Raw genomic sequence first — 26861 nt, 5'->3', positions numbered from 1 at the left:
GAGGTCTTGTGTCACTGGAAAGAACCAAAGCAAGATGATACGATACGAGATGAGGAGATGATACGATACGAGATATATGAGGCCTCTGAACCATGGCCTTCAAGGCCAGTGTGGTGCCACAAGCAGCACCTGAGCTTGTAAGAGATCAATTCTGCGAAGCAGACAGCTGAGAACCAGTATGGGTGGGAAAGTTTAAAGTAGAACCGGCAGCCATAGAGCCAAGAGAGCATCCGCCGCCTTCCGCTCCCTCGTATGGGAACCTGAAGAAAAACCTGTGAAGCTTTGCACTGGCTGGTGAGATGAACAGGTCCACCTGTGACATGCCCAAGGTTTGCATCATGAAGTTGAATGCTGAGTGCTGATGCTCCATTCAGCTGGCTTGATATCCATCCTGCTGAGCCAATCCACCCAAGTATTTAGGATGCTGCTGACATGATGGGCTGTTAGTGAGGCTAGATTACATTTCACCAAGTGGAGCAAGAGCAATGCTTCCTGGTGTAGAGATCTGGGTCTGGTGCCCCCTTGTCAGTTCACATGGGCTTTCACGGTGTTGTTGTCCATCCAGACTAAGACATTTTTCAGAATCTGATGGAATGATGTCAGAGCAAATTGAATGGCTCTGAGTTCAAACCATTTCATACTGTGGCCCTGTTCTTGCACTGTCCATTTCTCCTGTGCCGAGAAGTGCAGGCAGTATGGATGTGCACAAACCTGATCCGAGACCCTTTTTAAGGGTCTCCGAACCGGTTTGAACAACCAGCTGTTCGGCCAGTTCGAAGGCATGGAGGAAGGCATACCTTTAAGGGCGGGGGAGGGTGCCCATACCCCTCCCGCCATGTTTCCCCCACCAGTGCTCCATTTTAAAAGTGTCAGTCGGGGGGGTGGGTGGAATAGTCTCCCTCATCTGGAGAGAAAAGGCATTCACTCTCCTTTCTAGAATCTCCCTCCACATCTGGATCATTTGTCTTTGGGATAGGGTAATCTGGTACAGTGTCTGGGCCATCTACATCAATAATAAATAAATAATAGAGCCTGGGTTTCTCGGGTTTAGATTCAGTCCCCTGGGGTGAAGATCTGGGGACTCACCCCCAACATTGCAGACTAGGATTCCCGGCCACCCTTACTTTTATTGTTACTCAGATTTCTTATTTTTATGAGATTTCAAGGTTTTCCTCTGGACCATTTTTTCCTCTTTTGGGGGGAGCTGGATGTGCAAGATGAGGAGGAATCCATGTTCTGCCCCATTTTGGGACGTGGTCTGGGCTTATCACTTTATGAAAGTGATTTATCTAACATGCCCTGAAACCAGGCCTGCCACGCTGCTGGCACTTTTGTAGGGAGGGTAGGTGAAGGATTAGGTGAAGAAGTGGGCTGGCCAGGAAGGACAGGATGGGATGGGCAACAAGGCCCAGGTCTCACACGGTGCTGGTGCTTGGTTATCCTCCAGATCTGGGCTTGGGAGCAGAAGAGATACAGTACAAGCCGGGTTTGCCTTTTTGCCCGCATCTGGGGCCTCTGATTTTCGCAGGCTTCTTCCCCACAGCCGCAGCCTGTTGCCTTCCCTCACAAGGACACTGTCCACGTGGAGCTTCTGCTGGTCCTCCATGTGGAGGCCCTGCCTCTGCGTAAGCTGGTCCGTCAGTCGTGGGGCTGTTGTGGTACTTGTCCTGGGTGGGGATAAGTCGTTCCGATGCAGGAGTTTTGCAGGTTGCATGGAGGAGGAAGTGTAGCCTGTTGTGATGGATGTGGCAGACTCTGGCTGTGGTGTCAGCAGCAAGCTCAAAGGGAGCAGTGAGTCCGCTGGGGAGGATGAGCCCCAGCGCCTGGTCTCTGTTCTAAAGCCCACATGGCCAGAAGGGACTTCCATTAGGTCCACACTGCCTCTGTGTTCAATGGACACTGGCAAGAACTGTGTGGTTGTCAGTGGGCTGGAGGAAACAGATCAGGGTGTTGTCAGCTGTTGTGAGGTTTTCCCTGAAGGAGGAAAGCTTGTGGTCTTCTCCCTTTGGGAAGTAAAATATGGCAAGTTCTGCCAGGCCATGAGAGAGGAGGATGGAAACGGTTGTTGTTGTTTTTAAAGTAGATAACAAGGGAATAAGCTAGAAAATGAAAGCATATTAGAGGGGTGATAAAGAGAATAAAATCTTGGCTAGCAGAGATAAGCTGCCTCTGAAGCTAAACACAGGACTATGAGAACTGGGAGGGGCTATCCTTCCCAGGCTATTTAAGCTTTTTGTTCTAATTATCATAGTCCTGCCTACTGGAGCATGTGGGAATGATGACCACATGAGATGTCCACAGCAGAACAGCAATTATTTTGGATAGTTAGCAACATATAAAAAGGTAAAGTAGTCTTATGCTTCTAGGTAACCCAATACACATAAAGCACATTTTGGCACTGAATTTAACAGTCTGCATTCATATAAAATCTGCTGACTACAGAAGACATCACTTCAGCTGTGTGCTATCAGTTTGACAGGACAAGCAGTAGATAGTCACCAATCATTAAAATGAAGCTATTAAGTAGAAGTTGAACATCTGTAGATGATGGGACAGACTTTTCAGGAACTCTCATTCCCAAGAACTACTACAAAACTGAACTACTTTTTGTCTACACAGTGCAACACCTTTCCAACAGCAAAGCAAAAAAAGAAGCAGGCTACTGCTAACAGAAGTTTGCAAGCTCTGGAACATGTCACTTAATTGTCCCAAATATTTTGAATACCTATTCATTTTTAGTAAGTGTACTCCAAAATGTAAACGACCTACCAAGTATCACATATTTCTCTGAAAGATCACTGATAATATTGATATGCGCAGTTAGAGCCTTTGAGTTGTGCTTTAATTGAGTTGTGGCAGAGTATAGAAGCACCTGCATTACACTGGGATGCTTAGAGAAATTCTTTCTATCCAGTATGTGGTGGACAGGGGACATCTTGGATTCATGGATACCCAACTATCTCCACCCACTCTCTCTTGGTATAAAGAGATGAGGGAATCTCTCTTCAGTATTAGGTTTCCCTGTATTCATGTTCTTCCCTGCATCCTATTCTATTACCTGTATTCTTCTTCCAATCCAATTACAGAAAGTGGATTCTGATGAACCCAATATTGTGCCAGGTAGGTTTATGAAACTACTTTACATGGCATCAAACAACTGGTCTACATTGCCTGGTACTGTGTACTCCAGCTTGTAGTGCCTCTACAGGATCTCAGGCAAAGGTTCAAACATTACTTTTTGCACAGGACAAGTGAGATAAGTTCATTCTCCTCTCAAAAGGGGTAGAAGAGTGTTATGTTTGAACAAAGGCACTGTTTTGTAACCAAAATAGACAGTTACTAATATCCCGGTGATATCACTTTTATACAGATTTACTAAGAATTCACACAATCAAGGGGAATGCCTCCTAGAAGTGGCCTGTAGTTTGTAAAATCAATTCTTTAGAAATATACATCTCTTTGGGATATGAAGAGGCTTGTATGGAATATTCCAGTGACCAAGGAGGAAGACACTTCAAACTAAAATGTTCTGGTGGAAGAACAAGCCAGTTTCCGTGCAGGTTGTTCCCCAATAGATCAAATGCATATCCCACAGCATCTAGTTAAAAAGTACACTTGTAAACCGGGAGCTGCACTGTATGGCGTGTTTATCAATTTTATGTCCGCCTTTTATTTGATCTCCAAAGAAAAATTGTGGTTAAAATTTAAGAACTCTACTACAGGTAGCATTCATTGCTTCTGCTGTATAAACCATGAAAATTCTCACTTGAAAGTTCACTGCAGCGTTCAAGGTCATCTTACGGCAGAGATTCTGACCCAGAGAGGAGTTAGAGAAAGCTGTATACTGGCTTCTTTATTTTTCCACTTTTATATAAATCTCTTGGTCTCTCATCTGAATAATCTTGCTTATCATCCGCCTAAGTTAGCTAAGAAACACCTAGCAATTCTGCTCTATGCGGATGATATGGTTCAGTTCTGTCAGATCCCAATCGGGCTAAAACATGCTCTTGGCTCCCTTCATATTGCTATGAGGAAGCTCTGGAGATTACTCACTCTAAAACAAATAACTACCGTATTTTTCGGACCATAAGACGCACTTCCCCCCCCCCAAAAAAGTGGGGGGGAAATGAGTGTGCGTCTTATAGTCTGAATGCTGGGGGTGGGAGGTTCCAAAAAAGGACAGGGGGGGCTTTACTTACCCCCCCAAGAACAGCCCCCTCTCAGCGCGGCTCATCGGCTGGCTCCTCTTGAATTCTTTCGAATTCTCAATCAGGCGGCAGGGTATCTCCCAGTCCCTGCCACCCGGCTCTTCAATGCCCCCGCTCGGCTGGCGGCCGCCCCCTGCGCAGCCCCAATACCCCTGCCGCCCCTTCCCTTCCCATTTCAAGGGGTCGGCAGGAGAACTCCCCTGCCGTCCCTGTCCCCTTCGCCGGCTGGGCTGCAAATGGCTTCTAGGAAGCCTTTTGCGCGCGTGAGCAAAAGGCTTCCTAGAAGCCATTTGCAACCCAGCCAGCGAAGCGAGCGGACGGCAGGGAGTTCTCCCGCCGCCCGCTCTCTAAAGTTTGAAACCACTCCGCTCTTGCCCGGCCGAGCTGAGAGGCTTGTTTGTTGGCAGAGCCCACCTCCGAAAGACGCCACTTGCCGCCCTAGCGGCTCGACGGAACAGGTGAGGGACATCGAAGGCGGGAAACGGCGGCGGCAGGTGCCTCTTGAGTATGCTGCCTGCTCAGGGGCGCGTTCCGAAGGCGGCTGCGCAGACTGGGTCTGTCCCGGGTTTGTCCCGCACCCGTCTCAAAACTAAGCTTGACATCCCTGCTCCGTTTACCTGCAGACATTTCCAGGCGGCTGAGGTGCCAAAAGGCAAAAGGAGTTGCTGTGGCACCTCAGAAACCAAGCTATACAGTATTTTTGCTACACACGGGTACTGCTTGCATGTCAGAAAGAGCACTATAGCCCTATCCAGACGACCGCTGAATGCGGGGCAGAGGTGAGGGCTTGCTCCCATTGGTTGCATTCTGACCTCTGCCTGTTCCCCTGATCTTCTTTCCAGAGGATGCTGGACTCAGGCTGAACCTGTCCCATATTGCATGGACTCTCTCCAAGCTTCCTGGTACTTTTCCAAGTGCAGTCAAGGGTCTAAGCGCCCACACAACTTGTAGACACCCATAGCTTCAGACAGACGTGCAGAGATGGGGCAGTGACAGCGAATTCGGAGGGGGCATTCGGGCTGGCCTCCCTTACCTTTTGTTCCCACTCCTTTAGGTACTGTCCTTAGGAAGCTATGGGGAGGGGATGTAATGTGCTTAAATTTGGGGAAAGTCAAGGGATGGGACTTGTGAATTTCATTAAGGGCCCCTCTACCCATTATGCACAATCTGAGCACAGGTGCAGCAGGTATGAGCCTGATCCCAGTCACGTTCAGTGGTTGTCTGAGTAAGGCTTATTTTGCCCTGTGCATGTGTCATGGGAGGCCACAGCCACTGCTAAAATAGTGTATATACTGCCATCATATATGAGATGTATATGATTGCCCTACACAGAAGATTGCCCTACACAGAAGTGGCAGAGCAATAGGTGTGAACTGTTGTTGTCTTGTGACATGAGCTTTTGTTATGAAACACCCAACAACAGCATACACAGAATTTTAGATTGTTAAGTACTTTTGGGACAGAGAAGCCATCCTATTAATTTGTTGTGTATTTTTCTGTGTAAACTGCTTTGAGAACTTCTATTTAAAAGTGGTATAGAATGAAGTGGACTTATAGAAGCTCAAGCCCTTGGGTATACTAAATATTTTAGTATACCGGTATATTTGGTTCAGAATATTTTTTTCTTGTTTTCCTGCTCTAAAAACTGGGTGCGTTTTATGGTCCGAAAAATACGGTAGTTTTTGCCAAATGACCTAAAATCCACTCATGGTACTTGAATAGTCATGAAATTGAGCAGGTTAAATTTTTTAGATATCTGAAAGTACTTTTTCAGTCTTCCGGTAGGAGTAGTGCTCATTTAGATTATGTATCTCAAAATGCTCAGAAATCAGCGTCTGCTATATAATATTTTCATTATTCCGAAGGTGCCTTATTTGTCCCAGCAGAAAGCAGGTTATTCCTAACAAAATCTCGGTCACAGCTCTTATACGGAGCTCAACCTGGCCCCTATGATAATTATACTCCATTGGAAACTGTCCAATCCAAATTCTTAAGATCTATTTTTCAGGTGCCAGGCTGTGTTCCCAATGTGGTTCTCCGCTGAGAAGCCAGTGTTATCAAGATAGAAACGGTGCTTTGGCTATGCATTTTGCATACTGGTTAAAGTTGATATTCTGCCTGGTCAGCTTAGTTTCCCTGGCCATGGTTGGTAACTATGACTTGAGGTGGAAAAGATCTTTAAAGCAGAAATTATATTTTTATGGCTTTTCGCAGGAAGAACCTAGGATGGGTTCTGATCAGTCAAAAAGAACACTCAAACAGCGAGTATTGATTTGGGAGGCTGTAGTGACCAGCCAGCCCTCCCCTAAAGAGTTAACCAGAAGTGAACCCTGTCCTCCTGACTGACAAGCTGGTGAACTCCAGAGATCAGCCAATCAGCACACCAAGTGGGTGAGACCTAGAAAGCTGTTGGGAGGAAGAGAAGAGTTCTTTGTTAGGAGAAGCAGGCTGGGAGTGCAGAGAGGCCAACATGTGGCCACGAGAACTGGCTGCAGGAGAATGTCCCTTCTGCAAGTCCTGGGAAGCCAGGAAGGCAGGCAGCTTGAATGTTCATCCAGGATTTGGTTAGTTTATGACAAAGGAAGCCAAGACTTTGGCTTCCGGAAGTTTAGTCCAGGGAAAGTTTGCTTAGTCAGATTTTGCATTAGACTTGGTTTATTTTGTGTGCACTTTGTATATCCTTGGTACTGATCTATTATTGTTTATCTGCAACGTAATCAAGCTAAGAAACACTAACCTATGCCAATCTAGCCAGGGCATTACAAAATACTAAGTTTTAATTCTGCTGTTATATTTTCCTACATACCTATTCTGGGTAACCACGATTTTTAAAGCGTGCCGCCACAACTTCATCTGGGGTGCTTTCTGAAGTATTTTTGTAACTTACTGAGTATTTTTATCTCTAGCTAAAAGCTGAGAAAGCCATAGGCAGAAGCAGTCTGTAGCATTTGAATAAAATTGTTTTTCTTTTTGTTCTTTTCTTTTACGAGCCACTCTGAGTGGATTTTTAACTCAGGAGAAAGGGGAGCTGAAAGGGGGCTTTTCTGGTGCAAAACCGCCTCAGGAGCTCAGCAGCTATTAGTTTTCTCACCACGTGTAGGCTTGCACATGGATTTTTTTGTACTTTTCTAATAGCAAAAGAAAGAATTTCCATGGGATTTCCAACCCAAGCCCAGGGAGGTGCAAGCTCTGTAATAGAGGGGTGGTGGTGACAGCTGTTTTTGAACCTACCAGAAATATAGGAAAGTTTTAGGAGTAGCCTTTGCCAGAAAGCACAGCAGGGATGATTCAGCATTTCCTTCCCTCAAGTAAGTTTGCTCTGAGACAAAGGCTATAATCCACTACAAAGGCCAATTAGATTTAGCTAACCTTCCAAGAGACATATTTCTGATTAACCAACTCTTCTCCTTAAAAGCTACGAATTATCTTAATAATCTAAAGATAGCAAAATTCAGAAGAGCTTTGACTCTTGCCCAATTTAATGTACTTCCTATAGCAGTATTAGACGGGAAATATAAGAAAATACCATATATAGTTTGGTTATGTCCCTGTGGTAGCAGAGCTATTGAAATAACTGCATGTTTTACTTAATTGTTTGTTTTATAAGGATATTTGCAATAGTTTTATTTCTTTATTTTCAGTAAAATATCCCAGCCATACTGATATGTTTTATCTTCAACATTTGTTGTCCAATTATAATGATTCAATTTCTTTAAATGTGGCTACATTTTGTTTTGTAGCTTGTAAAATTCGTAAAGATGATATCTTTACTTGATGTAGATACCCCCTTTTTCAGTTTCTTATGTATAATGATTACAGTATGATGTTCTTTAGCAGGTAGATGACCACAATAAAAGAATCCTACTATTCACACTTAATGGCTTTTTCTGGAAAGCAAGGAACTACCACCTTCGAACAGCCTAGGATCTACTATGAAGGTTAGTTTCTCTTACTAGAGCCCCAGAACCTTAATGCATTTAAATGGCATTACAACCGAAGCAGCAGCAGCAGAATCTATTCATAACTCAGGATTCATTTTCAAGATTTCACTTCCCTTATCGATGTACAAATAGCATCTATCACTCATATAAACAGGCTTTTCAACTTAAGTGAACCTTTTTAAGTGATCTAGGGAAAAGGAAAGTAAGGAATCTCTTAGCAGTTTGGGGCATCTTCACTAAATATTAAGAGTTTATCAAATATTGAATACATATATTCCTAAGAAGGCTACCTTATGAAGGCAGAGCTATTTCCCCACTCAGCTCTGTTCCTATCACTTCAGGAAGCAAAACTGTAATACAGACTTGTAGATAACTGAAAAACAAAGTAGGAGTTTATTGTGCCCTTTTTGTAACTTGCGTTTTAAATTTTACCTTTCTTGTAGAAGGAGTTGAAGGTGGAGATTGAGTAAAGATTTCCAAAATATCTGTATGAGTGGCAGATGCTAGAGAATCCACCTTAAAAATAAGAAGCGCTCAGTAAAGGAGAAAAGAGAAGCAGGAGAACCTACAGCACTTGCAACAGATTCTTCCAGGCAAGGCAGATTGTTGAAATACATGCATAGCATACAACTATCATATCAGAAGCACACATGCATACAAGCAGAAGTTCTTTTCTGAAGATGGCAAGATTTTGCCCACTCAGGCATGTTCAACCTACACTAGCTCCAGCTCCTAGATGTTAAAAACACAAGAGCAAAACTTCCATCCACATATTGAGTAAAACCATGCAAAGAGCTACAAGATATAGTTTTTGAAAGCCAAACAATGCCTCCCCATCATTAAAGTCACAGAGAAACGCTTTCCAGTGTACTTACAAGTGAACCTAATTTATGCAGCTTTCACACCACATATCACACAATTTATGAAATCCCAATATTACAGTGTTTCCATTGTAAAGGCCAGTGAATTCCTTCAGTGTTCATATTCTTCAGTAGAAGCATTAATATACTGTGTCATGGCTTAAAGGCTAGAATAGATAAATATATGTTCATTCATTCCATTAGAAGCCTTATGAGAATCTGAGATACTGAACATGTTCACAGGATATGAAAGGAGCCTGTTACATGCAACAATTAGAACAATGTACTTTAAGGATTTTTAAAAATGGATTAATGAAAATACATCAGATGATGATTTAAAAAACTGATCCTAGACTTTGCACACAATGCCAAATAATTTGTTTGTATTATGGTTTGCCTTATCATTTCTAGGAAAATGAATAAAATTTGAAGTGCTTTGTGAGACTGCCATACTTTGTGTATGATAGTACAGTTCTGTCATAACTGTAGCGAGAGTGCCACTCCATATTGTTTAAACATTTTTCTTCAAGTTCAACCCTAGATTTATCTGAAATAGTGTTTTCAGAAGTGCAAGAATTAATAAAACTACTGATTATTATACAATATGTCACTTTGGCTTGGTGCAGACAATGTTTAACTATGGCTAATGCTAACTACATTTTGTCATAAGTCTGGTTAGGATCCCAAACGTACAGTGAAACCATGTTCCAGCTGACTGAACCAACGCTCTACATCTAGAGGGAGTGTGTAGGGAGAAACCAATTGGTTAAGAGAAAGACCAGAGCTTGTCACCTCATTCATCAGACTTCTATTCTGCAGGCTTCGAGTTAGCTCGCAAAGCAAAAGGGGTTGAGAGGCAGAGAAGCAGTCTTAACCGCTGTTTTTCTGATGCAGGTATAATACTCAAGCACAACCCGCACCATGGTTCAAGATTCAGATATTCAGATAAAATGCTTTAACCACGGTTAAATATTATATCTGCATAGGACCGAAGTACAAAAAAGAATTTTAAGCATGTTCTACTGTAGGGGCAAGTAGAAGGTAGATTTGCATTTACTGGTAGATCTCTTGATGACCTGCAACAGATCAGCAAAGATTTCCATTCCCAATTGTTTAGAAAACAATGTTTTTTCTGCCTCTATTAGGCTTTTGAAAGTGAAAAAATATTGCTGAAAAATCACGAGTGAAGTGAACTTCTGGTACTAAAAACAAACTTCTGAGCTGAGCATGAGCGCAGAGGCCCTCTGTTATTTATTTCCAAGTGTCTGCCTGCCACCCCCCCCCTCTCTGCCCAGTGACTACTTTTTTTGTATCTAAATCTAGTTGGTGGACTTTGAAGTTATATATATATTTTTTAAAAAAACTGGATTGTGGCAAAGATCCCAGAAGCCTGAAATCTGCCCACCCCTTGTGAAGATGTTCCCAAGGACATAGAATATTTGGCAATGTGAAGTATAGCCCAGGAGTAAAAAAGTTATAGTTCAGCAAAGGGCAGTGTCATTTTACCTTCTGTACATGTTTTGAATTAGTAAAATAATTTTATTTACTAAAAACAGTTGTATTTTTACAGCCCTGGAGTGCCCCCAAAGCAGTTTACAATATCATAAATCAAATAAAACCTCCAAAATAAGAAACCAAAGCAAGGAACCATGTGACAGTTGCCAAGAATCAATGGCAACATCCCGATTAAGACTTCCATTTGTTGAAGTCCTAGTCAGGAGTCTACCTATAAACTACAGAAAGGATCATGGGAGACAGCAAATCAAATCAAACCAAACATACAGCAAAACCAAAGAGTTTAATAATCCAGCAAAACTACAATAAATAAGGGGCAACCAGGACTGTCAGGACAGAGGACCTTTTGGGAAGCCTTATTGATTTAAACCACATATCCCATATCAGCTAAGAGTACAAGTGTACATAAATGCATATTGAATACAAATAAGTATCCAAATGAAAGTAGAGCAATTCAAAGATAGTAAACAAAATGGAAGAACTAACAACCTCAGCAGTTTCAGCCAATAAGTGATGTTTTATATAAATCCAAACTAAAAAATTAAAGGCAAGAAATGACTCCATTTGAAATGCTAATATTTAAAAGGAAGAACTGAAGAGGCACACTCTCGCAAATTGCCACTTAATATTGGATCATGATGGAAATTTAAATAATGTTAATGCTAAAGCTTTTCAAATGAAAAGGGAGGGGGAGGAGGAAGGTACAGCAAATTTAAATACCACCTGGCCAAAAAAAAAAATCTCTATAAGAGACCCTACAGCTTCTTTCTACAGCTTCTCTTTCTATTAACGTAAAAGAAAATTAACTGCAAAATTCTTTAGTTGATGTGATGTTAAATGCCAGCAGACTATATAGGAGTGGAAATAAGGAATACCAGGAATATTTCCCACCTAAGGCTAAATTTTTCTGCTTAGTGGGAATACTCCCCATTAAGGTATATTGGAGAAAAATCATGTGTGTTTCCCATAGTCTGGGAAACATACCAGCGGGGATTCAAACTGGCAACCTCTGGCTTGATAATCAAGTCAGTTCCCCGCTCTGCCATTAGGTGACTACAAAACATAATATCTTCTATATTGCTGTACTGCACTCATTTCCGAGAGGTTCCATGAGTCAACAGCAGAATCTATCATCTGTAAAGAGATTCTTGCACTGAAATTAAGTAGTTTCAGAAAATTAGACCACAACTTTTCAGTGATTAATGAATGCCAGCACAAGCATCCAACTCAAAAGTTTGTTTTTAGATGGAGAGACCTAACAGAGAGAACACTATCACTCAGAAAGAAGCAAGTGTCATCCTGCTCCTGACCCAAGGACTACCACAAAGACCTGAATATACTAAAAGTTATCATGCACAGATATAAGCTTTATTGTGATATATTAAGGAATTTTGTGGTAGTGGCTGTGCAGTCTTTGGCTGAGCTCCAGAAGAGCCTCTGATTGACAGTAACTAAACTGCTGAAACATTAGGGAGACAGAAGGATCTTTAGGAAATGACAGGTAAAAGTGGCAAGGGCTTATGAGAGTAGGGGCTTTAGGAGGCAGCAAGCTAAGGGAAGCTGGGGGCTTAAGAACTGAGAGCTGCAACATAGCAGAATGAGTGGTCCAGAGGAATGAGGGTATGTAAGTAGGTGGAGGGTTGATGCAGCAATAGCAATGGCATACACAGCCAAACTCTTGGGTAGTTCATTTGACATCTGGCAACGAATGAGGAAAAAAGGCAGAACAAAGGTCAGAGGGAGCAATCAGAAAACTAGGAAACAGAAAGGGCAGAAAAGAGAGATACACATGCCCAGGAAATGCCTATTAACTGGGTAAGGAGGCATCTTTTAAGTGGTGGTTCTCAAATTCAGCAGGTGGAGAGCAATTTTTTCTATTCAGCCCAGCCTAGCACCTTCTCCAGTAGCTGGACTGCTGATGTCTCCCTTATATCTCTTTCTTCCCCTCGCAGATTATGATCTCTTGAGAGAGGGAACCATTTTTTCCATTTATTTTGCTATGCAAACCACTTTGTGAACTTTTTCACTGAAAACGGCATATAAACATTCATAATCACAATAATAATTATTATCCACAATATTATTGACATTTGAAATAACCAGCCAAGTCTTTGGCAGACGGCACCTAGGAACTGAGCTGATCTTAAAACACTCTAAGTGATAGGAAAAATAAAATAAGCAACACAGAATGTTCAGGCAGTTCTCTCAAGGGAAAGTAAGAGGTCATTTTGGCTGGGACTGGAACTGCACACTGGCTCTAGGGACAGGTGGAGTCATGTGAAAAAGGTATGCAAAGCCAAGACTTAAGACTTACCAGAAGTGTATTAGCCAAAGCACTACTTTACTGAGAAACTGCCAATACAGTCAAGCCAAGCAACAAGCCACATTATCAAAGCTGCCTCCTCATTCAGTTCAGAAGGATCAATACTACCACTCGTTTCCCCCCCAAACACAATCAAGTGGCTGACAAAACTGAATTCCTAGTGTTTCTCAAAAACCACTGTGCATAAAAAAAAGTATTTCTATACTACAGAGTTGAATCAACAACACTAATCTAAGTTTTACTTGGCAGTTGCTTGTAATAAGTTAAAAACTACAGAGATACCAAGCCATATAGAGTTTGGGTTGATGTAAATATAGCAACTATAACAGTCATTTCTCTAGTAGCATTTGTATACATGATAGTTACAAAGGAGTTCATGGTATTACACAGAGAAAACTATGTTCTTACTACACAAGATTCATTTTAGCCTCAGTTATACTAGAAGTTCAGATTTGACTACTTCAATGCGCTCTGTGTAGGGCTGCCCTTGAAGACAGTTTGGAAGCTTCATCTTGGCCAGAATGCTGCTGCAAGGATGCCCGTGGGTACAAGTTGCTTCATGAATGTCGCACCCATCCTGTGGCAGCTTCACTGGTTACCAGTATGCTTCCAGGCTAGATTCAAGGTGCTGGTCTTGACCTTTAAAGCTCTACATGGCTTGGGGTTAGAGTACCTGTCTGACCGCATTCGCCCATATGAACATGTCAGGGCCCTCAACTCAGCATCCCAGGCACAGCTCATGGCTCTGCCACTAACAGAGATCCAGTTGGCAGGGACAGGGCCTTTTCAGTGTGGCCCCTTGGCTTTGGAACGCACTCCCCAAAGAACTTCACTGTGTTCCCTCCCACAGATGCTTTTTAATGTTTTATCTGCTGCTTATATCTGGTAGGTTTTTTACTTCTCATTTTTTTAGCTTTTTATTAACTTAATTAGAATTTTTTTTTATTTGTAATTTTAAATGTGGTATTAGTCTGTCTTAACTTGTTTAATTTCATGAATATTTTACTTTACATTGTATCTATTTTATTAATGTTATGATCCACCCCAAGCAGTCATGTACTGGAGGAGCAGAGTATGAATATTTTAAATAATAATAAACTCCTAAATACATAATTTGTTATATTGTACTACCCTGTTCTGTCCCCAACAACTAGCACATCTGTTTAGCAAAGACTTGACAAAGCTTATAATTCCTTCAAGGATACTGGTATTAATTATAATGATGCTGTACTTTTATGAAGCAAGTCTCTCACTACAGATGTATTTCTTTAAAAGAAACAGAAGGAGACACTAAATGTACTATTGGAGAGATACCATTTCCCTCCACCACTGCCCAATGGGGTGATCTTGAGACAAATCGGGGAAGCTTCCTAAGAAGAAAGTGTTGTAATAATGGGAAATCTTCAACTGTCATTGTATTGACTGAATAAGTGTTCAGGCTGCAAAACTCTAGATATACCGTATTTTACGGACTATAAGACGCTACAGACTATAAGACGCACCTTAATTTTAATCCAGTTTTTCAGAGTTTTAACATATTAAACTGTTATCAATAGTTTACAAAGCCAAACTAAAAAAAACACCATTTGCCATTATTTATAAAACCAATCAGACCTTTAAAATCCCAGAAAACTTTCATCTGAACTTTCCTCCTCCCCCCTCCCACTTCTTCTTCTTCTTCGTCATCGTCCTCCTCCTCCTCCTCTTCATATAGAAAATGATCTTCACTGCCATCGAGACTATTACTTATACCACACTTCTTGAAAGATTTAACAATAATGGCTTCACTCACTCTTGACCACGACTGTTTAACCCACTCACATACTTGTTTGATTGAAGGTCGTTTTAAAGCACCCTTTGGAGTAAATTGATGTTGATTTTTATCCATCATCCATTTATTCCATTCTTCTCTCATATACACTTTAAAGGGTTTATTTATTGAGACATCAAGAGGTTGCAGTTGTGATGTAAGTCCTCCAGGAATAACAGCCAGCTCTGTATTTCCTTCCCTTAATTTCTCTTTCACTGAATCTTTCAAATGGCTACTAAACTGATCTAGTACAAGCAGCGAACTCTTCTTCAATAAAGCGCCTTTTCTTCTTTCCCACACTTTGGTAATCCATAATTTCATACCAGTCTCATCCATCCAACCCTTTTGATGTACGTGAACAACTACGCCTGGCGGTATCTCAGATGGTTTCGGCATTGTTTTGCGCTTGAAAATTGTCATTGGAATAAGTTTAGTGCCATCTGCACAACATGAAAGGACAACAGTGTAGTGCATTTTTTCATGCCCACTCGTTTTAATTGTTACAGTTTTATCACCTTTTGTGGCAACGGTTCTGTTACTCGGTACATCAAATGTCAAAGGAGTTTCATCCATATTTGCCATTTGTCCTAGTTCTACACTGGTTTTCTTTCGATGAAGAATGATAAAGCGATGGAAAGACAACATTTTCTCTTCATACTCTTGTGGCATTTTCTGCGATATTTTGGTTTTGCTTCTCATGCTAAGCCCATGGCGCTTCATAAACCTATAACACCAACCTACTCCACCTCGGAAATCTGTTAGGTTACACTTTTGCGCAAACTTACGTGCGTGTATTTGAATCATCTTCGTTGTAATTCCAATGCCATTTTCACGGTGTCCTTGAATCCATTTCAGAACGTCATCTTCTAGTTTAGGCCATTTTGCAGTTTGTCCTCTGTTTGCACATTTTGTCTTCTTCATTTTTTCTAGTTCATCCTTAGCAGCCCGCCAATCGCGAATGGTTTTTTCTGTCGGTGGAGGGCCGAAGTGTCGCTCTGCTGCCCTGTTCCCATGTTCTTCAGCGTATTTAATCACATTGAGTTTAAATCCTGCATTGTATGAATGCCTTTTCGTTTTCTCCATGATCGGTAACACAAGGGTGTGTACCCAAAAGTCCTGCTAGCTCCAGGAAAGGACTCTCAGCCTTGCTTCAGCGGGTGCCCCGAAGAAGGGCTGCTGTGTGTGTGCGGGCACAGAGTGATGGCCACCACTTTGCAATGGCCTTCAGGCGCCTTGAAGAAGGGCTGCTGTGTGCGTGCGGGCGCGCAGAGCGACGGCCGCCACTTTGCAATGGCCTTCAGGCGCCTTGAAGAAGGGCTGCTGTGTGCGTGCGGGCGCGCAGAGCGACGGCCGCCACTTTGCAATGGCCTTCAGGCGCCTTGAAGAAGGGCTGCTGTGTGCGTGCGGGCGCGCAGAGCGACGGCCGCCACTTTGCAATGGCCTTCAGGCGCCTTGAAGAAGGGCTGCTGTGTGCGTGCGGGCGCGCAGAGCGACGGCCGCCACTTTGCAATGGCCTTCAGGCGCCTTGAAGAAGGGCTTTTGCAGCTAGCATGCTCCTCAATCCTTGGAGGCCACCGGCTCGTCGGGGGAGGAGGAGGAGTCCATGGCCCAAGCTGCGGCGGGTGAGCTGGAGCGGCACGGGGGGGGTTAATAGAGGGTCGCCCCCTCCTTTATTTATTGTTGCATTTCACTTTAGCATAGGTACAGGCTTTGCCGGGGGATAGCCCACCACCCTCGAACCAGGCTTACGAGTTTAAGATTAAGTTTAAGACGCAGTTACAAGTAAAAGACGCACGTGAATTTGGGCGGATATTTTTCTAGGGAAAAAGTGCGTCTTATAGTCCGTAAAATACGGTAATAAATGACTGCTGATAATGTGATGTCAAAGCAAGGGTGGTGACCTATTATTTAATCCTGAGTGATATCTAGGATCTAGAGTGAAATGGTAAACCCCTCGCAAAGAGTGACCATAATGCTATCAACTTAAATATATATGTAAATAGACAGTTGCACAGGAACTGTACAACAGCTTATCTTCATAAAAGGAAGCTTCTAAAAACTGAAGGGACTAGTTAAAAGTGAGATATAAGAGGGTCAAATTTAATCATCATTTAAAAGTGTATAACAGCAGCTCAACTAAAATGTATCTCATACAAATTAGGAAAGGTACAAACAAGTCCAAGAGGAGGCCAGTATTGTTAACAAGTAGAGTCAAGGAAGCTTTGTTTTTTAACAAAGAAAACCCTTATCTAAATGAGAACAAAAAGGAGCAAACATGCTAGCAAAACCAAACCACCGCAAGTCAACTATAAGGAAGCCAAAAAACTCTACCACATAAGAAGAGCATATTGCTAGAAATCACTCCACAAAATCCAATTTTTTCCAGGCACAGCATCTGAAGAATTCAGTCAAATGATGACAAAAAATTAAGTTCTAGAGCTAACTTAGAAATCATTGGGTCCAGTTGACATAAATCTGAGAGTTCGTAACAAACTTAAGAACTGTTAATTAGGGATGTGCATGGACTGCAGAGGCATGGTCCGATACCGGGTGCGTGTGTGTGTTGCTGGTGGGGGGGGTTGTACTTACCCCTCCAGCCGCTTTTGCCCCTCCAGCGCTCCAGTTTTAAGCAAAATATTTGGGGCGGCAGCAGTCCTCCCTGCCGCCCCTGCCCCCTTGTTGTTTGCCAAATGCGGAAGTAACTTGCCGCCTTGACATGTGCGGCGACGGGCGCATGCATGGAAGTTACTTCGGTGGGAGGGGTAAGCGGTGGGAGGGGTAAGTACAACCCCCCCACACACACACCCGGTGACGGTCTGCCGAACTGCCAGACCAGCGAACTGGTTCGCAGGTCTCCAACATGGCCTGCAAGCCTGTTCGTGCACATCGCTACTGTTAATCTTCTAAAATATACAGCTTATCATTGCAGTTGATGTTAGCTGAGCGATAACAGAGATGACATCAATAGAGGGATGTCAGCCCTGAAAAGGGTGATGAAAAAGGAAGATAAAATGATCAAGGGGTTGGGGCACCATCCCTCTGAGGAGCAACTAAAATGCTTGAGGCTTTTTAGTTCATGGAAAGAAAGAAAAAAAAACACCAAGCAGAACATGATAGAGGTTTAACCTTAAGAGTGGATTGAATGAAATTTCTCTACCTTTCATAATAATAAAAATAAGGTTTTGATTACCCAATGCCATTAGATCCAAAATGGCATTAGATTCAGTACGGATAAGCGGCATGTACTTCATACAATGTATAGCTAACATGCAGAATTTCACACTCAGAAGATGCAGTAAGGGCCATTGTCTTAGATGATTAAAGGGATTAGATGCATGTATAAAGGCTAGATCTATCAAATGGCCATGACAGCTAAATGGAGTCTCTATGTTCACTGCATACCTCCAAACACTTGGAGGATAAACAAAAAGGAAGACCTGTTGCTTTCATGCCCTGCTTATGGCTTCCTGAAAATATCTGGCTAGCCATTATTGGAAATAGGATTTTGGACTAGTACACTCTTGGTCTGATTTGCAGGGCTCTTCTCTTATCAGCAGAACTTAATGCTTTCATGCCATTCTCAGCCGTCATGAACTATGGCCGATAGAAAGTTGTCTTTTCCATGCTTGTTTCTAGCAGTTGTTTTTTCCATGCTACTTCTGCTCTATACAGTCTGCCATGCTTTGGTATTCAAGAAATACAAGGTTTTTTTAAAAGCCCAAAAGATACCAACTTGACTATTGTTTTTCACATCTTCAGTGTTAGTTTGTGCAGTATTAGAGGAGAGGCAGTCAAAAAAGGCTTGATCAGCTACTGAAATTCTGTCTTTGGCACCTTCTTGTAGAATCTGAAAAGACAGAATGCTGCTGAAAAGACATATCTGAAAAATTAAAATTCCATATTTATAAATGTATATTAAATTGAATTGTAGACAGACAATATAAAACTCCAGGATCATATATTTACCTTCCTATATCCAGTATTGTATATTTACCTTGCCAAGTTAGAGCTATAATTCTATTCAACTATTCGCACAAAACACTGTTTCGACAGTAAGGAAGATCTCTTCTTTTTTAAGAGAGGCAATTTATATATTATGGGTATGATCCAATCATACAAATGCAATGGCCATGTTAGGGGGTGCTCATAGTATGAAGAGAGCTCCATTTCTCTCTGTGGCATGCACACAAGCATGCAGCATGACAGAGTCTTACTAGGATGTAACAGGATGCGGAGGCTCATTTGCAACTTACTTATTGCCTTCCAGCCCTTCCTTTTCTGCTTTGTCAAGGAAAACATGTTTAGCAATACAGCGTCCCTTGACCAAGCAGAGGACTGAAGGTATGAACAGACCTCCCATTCTCCATAACTATCTAACAAGGTGCCAGTGCATACAGATGGATGGCGTGGGTGAATGAATGGGGTCTCTCCATATGTGGGCAGTGTATCCATAGAAAGACTATCATTCCCAATTTATTTCCATCCACTGTTTCAATGCAACTAAGCTCTTGCAGTTAAGCCTCTCAGCAGACTGCAGAGCTCATTTATTGATTTGCAACAGAAAGCATATGAAGTTTCTAGTTTTAAAAAGTCACCTATATATGGAATTCCTAGCAGTTACATTTAATTATCTTACTTCAACGTAATCTGTTGGAACTAGTCCTCGATCTCCTTTGCTGTTTTTGCCTTCCAGCCAACCTCCACCTATATCCTACAATAATAATAATAATAAAAACACACCATACATTAGTGGTTAAATTATAAAGCCAGGAAGTTAAAAAAAAATTAAGAAAAAAATGTTTCTGCTATACATTTAGCGTGTTCTGTTGTATCTTCAGTATGAAATTTTTATTCCACTAGAGTAAAATATTCAATCACCATACACTGAATTATCCCAGTTTCCTCTCACAACCATGACAGTAGTTAGGTTTAGTTGAGAGAAAGCAATTTATTTCAGGCTAAGCAGCCAACAGCACAATTAGCTGGGAATCTGAATCCAGGTCTTGACACAATGTGTCCAGCCCACTGGTACAACAGAAACTCAAGACAGCTAAGACTGCAATCCTTTCTGTAAATTCCTTGTGAGTAAGCTCTGCTGAACACAGCAGGACCTACTTTTGAACAAAATATGCATACAATTGGGCTGGACATCTGATTCTTGATCACTGCAAACTGGGTCTATTCTTTATTACTACACAAGTATTAGACAACTGCAGCAGAATACTTTTTTAGTAGCAAATGTTATGAAAATACAAGTTGATATATCTATTCAAAACAATATTGACTTTGTTTTCATAGTTTGTTGTTAGAATTTCAGTTCTGGCAGGAGGTAAACAAAAAAGCCTCCTGTAGCAGTCAATCCTTCCACATCTACCCAAAAATAAACACCAAATTCAGAGGGATTTACTTTCAAGTGTACATTGCGTTACAGACCAAATCTCTTTACATCACACATTTGTTAAAGTGTATTTGCGATGCTGAGCAGCAATTCAAAGAACAGAACTAGTTATCGTCTACAAAAGAAGAGGCAGAGCTATCAACTGCATCTATAGGTTTCCTGGCTCAGCAACAGAATTACTCAAATCTTCACCAAAATTCCTAGAAGTTGGTTAGTGCCTAGTATTCTGATTTCCACTGGATACATCTTACCGGATTGGTAATGGTGATGATTTCTCCTTCATTAACTGTCAGTTCATTGTTTCCAGGTTCAGCTGCAAAGTCATACATAACCCGAGCCTGTAGGTGTGAAACAGATTATCTCAGTAACATTGCATGTTCAATTAATTAAAATTCAAGGCAAAAACTTAGCCGAAAACAGGGCCCTAAGCAAAAGGACAAACCTATGGGTGGGAAGAAAAAGGGCTGAATAGAATTGGTGACATCACTTGACAGGAGATCAGCACACTTGAAAACCTGAACTCCAAATTCTTTCACACAAAGTATCAGATTTCAGTTAACATTTTAAGTTGCATCCAAAAGATTAGGCAATCAAGAACTGAACCTCACTATCTCTAGATTTTCTTACTATCCCCTAACCAACTCACAAGCACTCTTCCCCAGATTAGTCTAAACCACATGAACAATATTGGCAAAAACAAGTGACTCTCCCTTCTACCAGGCATCCCATTAGGGATGTGCAAAACGTTTCAGGCACAGATTGATCTGTGCCCGAAACGAGCAATTTTGGGTGATTCGGGGCTGAACCGAATCACCCCCGATGCCCCAATATTTTTCGTGCCCGAGCCGAATCACCCCTGATTCGTGCCCGAAAAATTAGGGTGATTCAGGATGATGGCTCTTTGAATTTCCCGCCTTTTTGCCTCCATTGATCTGAATGCAAAAAGGTCTGATGTGACGTCAGCTTGAATTTCGGGTCCCAGGGGGAAAATAGCAGGGTGGGGTGGTAGTGCCTAATGGGTGGAGGCCACCACCCCAATTGCAGGGGAATTGGGCAAAGGGCTGATTTTTGGGGAATTTTTGAAGTTTTAGTGTCTTTGGGGCAGAGCGGGGGCAGAGCATGGGATCTGGGCAAAAAGAGTGGAGTGGGGTGGTAGTGCCTAATGGGAGGAGGCTACCACCCCAATTTCAGAGTGATTGGGCAGAGGGCTGATTTTTGGGGAATTGTTGAAGTTTTCGCGTCTTTAAGGTTTTTCTCCATAAAGAAGCATGGAGGTGTCAGCAAATGTATAGCTTCACGTCGGGGGCAAAGGGGTGGCCTAGAGCAGTGTGGGGTTGGTGGTAGTGCCAGTTAGGGTCAAGGAAGCTACCTGAATTTTTTCAAAGGATTTGCACAGAGGGCTGATTTTTGGGGAATTGTTAAAGTTTACGCGTCTTTAAGGTTTTTCCTCATAAGGTATAATAATGGAGCTTTCAGCAGCCCCATAAGTGCACTTGGGGGGTGCTAGGGTAGCCCAGAGTGAGTGGTGGTTTAGTGCACATAGGGTGCCAACCACCCCCATGGGTTTCTAACCCATGGGGTACAGGGTTCTGTTGTTTCTGAGGTATTCTGAGTGTGGATTCTATGATAGCAAATAAGATTTTCAATGAAACACCATGAATCCACTCTAATTCAAGTTCATCCCTGTTTTCTTACTCTTATCCTCTAAAATGATGATTGCCTAAGTGTTAGTTGCCCCTATAATTTGATAGCCACACAGTAGGCTCCCCATTTCCTTCCAAATATCCTGGAGATTGGAGCTAACAGATTAGCCAAACTAACTCAACAGCTACTAGTTGGAGGACTATAGGCCACCTCCAGCCTCAAAGGCAGGATGCCTCTGAGTACCAGTTGCAGGGGAGTAACAGCAGGAGAGAGGGCATGCCCTCAACTCCTGCCTTTGGCTTCCAGTGGCATCTGGTGGGCCACTGTACGAAACAGGATGCTGGACTAGATGGGCCTTGGGCCTGATCCAGCAGTGCTGTTCTTATGTTCTTATAACTGCTTGCCAAAGGGCCTTAACTGTAGATTGATTAATTTGTACAGTTGTGTTCCATCTTTTGGAGCTGATTCGAACCTTCAAGGCAGGTAATAACATCAGAAATTTAAAAATAGCTAAACATAGGAACCTAGGAAGCTACCATATAACAAGTCAAACCATTGGTCCATCTAGCTCAGTATTGTCTGCACAGACTGACAGTGGCTTTTCCAAGGTTGTAGCAGGCAGAGGTCTCTCTCAGTCCTATCTAAAGATGCCAGGGAGGAGAACTTGGAACCTTCTCTGTGCAAGCATGCAGGATTGAATTTTATTTTTATTTTTTGTATTTACAGAAGAACATACCGAGTTACCACAATTTATTAGACTTTGAAGACAAACCAGCATTTAAAGAGCTTTTAAAATTAATTTCCTGTGATGAAGTGCATAAAAATAGATTTTTTGGTGGGGAAGGGAGAAATGCTTAATATTCACTTTAGCAATTTGCGAAGCCACTTTCAAGACGTTGGGGTATTTTAGTGCATTGCCAGCTTAGTATTCAGAAGATGGCCATTTCCTAGTAAACCCCATTTAAAAATAAAATGAGTGAACTGAACAGTCACTGCTGACAGGCTCTGGGGATGCTGCTGGCCGCTCAAGCTTCAAAAAGCACAGCAGGCTCCACCTAGGAGTGCTAACACTCGCACACACACCCCAGGAAGAATTAATTTTAACAAACTTTATTTATTATTCGTTGTTGAATTTTTTTACTGCATTTCATAAAACATCCCAAGGCAGTTTACAAAAGTTAACACACAACAAAACTCCATAAAAAGCACATTTAAAACCTTAAGATCAGTAAAAACCATGAAACACCAAAATAAAAATAAAAAATAACCACCATAAAAAGACAAACAGAAGCAGGAAAGCGGAAAGAACCTGGCAAACTACACTGCAATCAGGGTGGATTTGATTTAAATCAAACTGATTTAAATCACAATTTAAATCACGATTTAAATCACTAGCAGGGTGGATAAAAATCAAAAAAATCTGATTTAAATAAAAAAATTCCGATTTTTTTGATTTAAATCGGATTTTTTTTATTTTTATCCACCCTGCTAGTGATTTAAATCAAATCCACCCTGATTGCAATCATGTCCATGATTTACACTTTAGAGTAATTTAATTCCAAAGTGAAGCTAACATTAACAAAGCTGCCTACTTTTAACTACAATCACGTCTGAAATGTCTCAAAATCATAGCAATGTTTAAAACTAGGGATGTGCACGGAACTGGCGGTTTGAAGGCGGAGGGACAACTTTAAGGGTGGGCGAGGGTGCACTTACCCCTCCCTCCGTTTCCCCCCGCTGGTGCTCCGTATGTAGAGGCTCAGTCAGGGCGGCAGCATAGCTCCCTGCCTCCCCGTTCCCTCTTTGGCTGGAAGTGCCAGGCACATGGGCGCTCACTCACACACCCAACACTTCTGGTCAAAGGGGGAATGGGGAGACAGGGAGGTATGCTGTCGCCTTTATGGAGCCTTTACACACATAGCACCGGCGGGGAGAAAGCAGGAGGGAGGGGTAAGTACACTCTCCCCCACCCTTAAAGTTGTCCCAACCAGCCTCTGAACCGCCTGGTGTTCGAACCTGTTCAGAGGCTCATAAAAGGGCCTCTGAACAGGTTCGTGCACATCCCTATTTAAAAAAGCAAGCGAGTCAAAATAAAAAAAGCAAAGCACAAGTATCAAAAGATTTTTTTTGAACGATATAAATATTATAATGTTATGCCCTGCAGCTGAAAATAATGTAGGACCTTACTGAGATTTTGCTCCCTTTGCATATATATTCCACTCACAAAAGGTGTATTAACTTGATGCGAGACCATGTATTCTACCAAGGCAAACCTTCAAAAGTAGGTAAATGTGCTCTGTTATTTTCTAGCATCAACTTCTTTTATCCTACTACATATAATCCAACTCCCTTTTAAATCATCAATATACAAACTTAATTCCAGCAATAAACTTCCAATATTCAATTTAACTAATAAAGCCCCATCCTAACAGCTGCAGTTAATTCCTCTGTTTGTGAAGGTGTCTCATTATGTAAGTTCATTGAACTTCACACATTCTTTCAGTTTTGGCATTAGACAGGAAAATAATTTATTCTTGTTGATGGCGAACAACACACTAGCACGAACAACAAGGTCTCCTTCACAGTGTTTAATTCTCTCATCCAACAGAAATTTATTATGGGCAGTCCCCCCTAACCTCCCCTTCCCCCAACATCTTATTTATTATTTAGTACATCTTGCCTGTTGCGGCGGCAGCGTGGTGCTGAGGCGGCTCTGGGCTACCGGGAATCGCCATCACCTCCACCTCCTCTCCATGCACCTCCACCCTCTTCCGGCTCTGTCTGCAGATCTTGACAAAAGTCTCGTGAGAGGGGACTTTGGACTCTAACAAGACTTTGGATGGGATCTGCAGCTGCCGGAGTTGGTGGAGGAGGAGACCTGGCCGGGGAGAGGGAGGAGGAGGAGACCCAGCTGGGGGAAGGGAAGAGGAGGAAGTGGCCACGGCGGCAGCAGCCTGGCTCAGAGAGGGGGAAACTGGAACCTTGGCAGGGAATTGGGCAGCGGTGGAGGGAGCAGCAGTGGGGCAAGACTGTGCGCCTCCCAGAAACAGCTGTGCGGGGAGGGGGCTGGTGTTTTGTACACAGGCACCTTAGAGGAAACAGTGTTTACCATGCTTCCACCCTCAGTGTTTTAAATAAACAATTGAAGATATCTTTTTAGAGAGGCTTTTAAATATTATTTATAAGTTTTAATTTTATACTTTTAAAATTTATAACTTAAAGTTAACTAAAACCATATTTAATTTTTCTTTTATACTGTATCTATTTTATTAAGGTAAGCTGCCCCAAGTCATAGTGTACTGGAGGGGTGGGCTATACATGTTTTAAAGAAATAAAAAACCAACAGATCAAACATGCCAAACATATTTAGGGCATTGAGAAAATTTGTATAGTAATTTGAGAAACATTATTTATTGTTGAATTTATTGTTGAATTTCTATACCGCCTTTCATTAAAAACAATTTCAAGGCAGTTTACAAAAGTTAAAAACATACAATAAAAATGACAATTAAAATATTTAGCTAAAAATATAAAACACATCTAATTTAAAAACTATAAAATACAAGCATAAAAACACATAGACAAGAATAAAACCACATAAAAGCAGCATAGAAATGGTCATGTAAAAGTCTGGGTAAAAAGCCAAGATTTAAGAAGCTTTCTAAAAACTGTGATGGAGTCTGACGAGCGAATGGCCACTGGGAGAGCATTCCAAAGTCTGGGGGCAACAACAGAGAAGGCCCTGTCCCGAGTGCATGACAGACGAGCCTCCTTCATTGTAGGCACACGGAGCAGAGCCCCCTCAGATGACCTTGTCAAGCTGGCAGCAACCCTTGGGAGCAGGCGGTCCCTCAGATACCCCGGGCCCAAACCGTTAAGGGCTTTAAAGGTCAAAACCAGCACCTTGAATTGGACCAGGAAACGAACTGGCAGCCAGTGCAGCTCTTTCAGGATGGGTGTGATGTGTTCCCACCGGGCAGCTCTGCAAAAAACCCTAGCTGCCGCGTTTTGCACTAGCTGCAGTTTCCGGATGTTCTTCAAGGGCAGCCCCATGTAGAGCGTGTTACTGTAATCCAGCCATGACATGACTAAGGCATGGGTAACTGTGACCAGATCTGCCCTCTCGAGAAAGGGACGCAGCTGGCGCACTAGCCGAAGCCATGCAAAGGCACCCCTGGCCACCGCCTCCACCTGAGCTTCCAAAAGCAGAGCCGGGTTCAGTAGTATCCCCAAGCTGCGTACTTGCTCCTTCAAGGGGAGTGCAACCCCATTCAGAACTGGTAAAATCTCCTCATCCCAATTGGCTCTCCTACTGACCAACAGTACCTCCGTCTTGTCCAGATTCATTTTCAGTTTATTAGCCCACATCCAACCCATAATGGCCTCCAGCCCCTGATTCAGGACACCTACCGCCTCCCTAGATGACAAGGAGAGATAGAGCTGAGTGTCATCCATATTTTGCTGACAACTCAGTCCAAGTCCCCGGATGACCTCTCCCAGCGGTTTCATGTAGATGTTAAACAGCATGGGGGACAAGACCAAACCCTGCAGGACCCCACAGGCCAGAGGTCACGAAGCCAAGCAGTAGTCCCCCAGCACCACCCTCTGGACCCTCCCCCCCAGAAATGAGCGGAACCACTGCAACGCAGTACCTCCAATTCCCATACTAGAGAGGCGGCCCAGAAGGATACCATGGTCGATGGTATCGAAAGCCACCGAGAGGTCCAGCAGAACCAACAGGGACGCACTCCCCCTGTCTAGTTCCCAGTGTAGGTCATCCACTAGAGCAACCAAGGCAGTCTCAGTCCCACACCTGAGGCGGAAGCCAGATTGAAAAGGGTCCAAGTAATCCATATCATCCAAGACCCTCTGCAGCTGGGACGCCACCACACGCTCTATCACCTTGCCAAAGAAGAGCAGGTTAGAGACCGGTCTATAGTTGTCCAGGTTGAAGGGATCAAGGGAGGGCTTTTTTAGTAGTGGGCTTACCACCGCCTCCTTGAGGCATGGTGGCATCCTGCCTTCCCTTAATGAGGCATTAATAGTCACCTCCAACCATCTACCTGTACCCTCCCTGGCAGCTTTTATTAAGCCATGAAGGGCAAGGGTCAAGAGCACACGATGTTGCCCGCACACTGCCCAGGATCTTGTCCACATCCTCA

At 42.7% G+C, this 26861-nt stretch overlaps 1 protein-coding gene across 7 annotated transcripts in view; it reads right to left on the bottom strand.

Annotated features, from left to right (window-relative positions):
- The window catches only part of SNX9 (sorting nexin 9), a 114641-nt gene that overhangs the window by 42562 nt on the left and 45218 nt on the right, over window positions 1-26861 (bottom strand). For 6 of the 7 annotated variants that reach the window (XM_053293969.1, XM_053293979.1, XM_053293989.1 and 3 more), the window contains exons 2-4: window positions 20307-20393; window positions 19294-19368; window positions 18391-18504 (exon numbers count right to left, since the gene is read on the bottom strand). In XM_053293969.1, the coding sequence (XP_053149944.1) occupies window positions 18391-18504; window positions 19294-19368; window positions 20307-20393 (276 nt within the window). The remainder of the gene's footprint in view (window positions 1-18390; window positions 18505-19293; window positions 19369-20306; window positions 20394-26861) is intronic. The other variant, XM_053294022.1, reaches the window with a different exon arrangement.

The sequence above is a fragment of the Hemicordylus capensis genome, chromosome 1 (assembly GCF_027244095.1).
Source record: "Hemicordylus capensis ecotype Gifberg chromosome 1, rHemCap1.1.pri, whole genome shotgun sequence".
Taxonomy (NCBI): Eukaryota; Metazoa; Chordata; class Lepidosauria; order Squamata; family Cordylidae; genus Hemicordylus; species Hemicordylus capensis.
The sequence above is the reverse complement of the archived record's forward strand: the minus strand, read 5'-3'. Positions and strand labels throughout refer to the sequence as shown.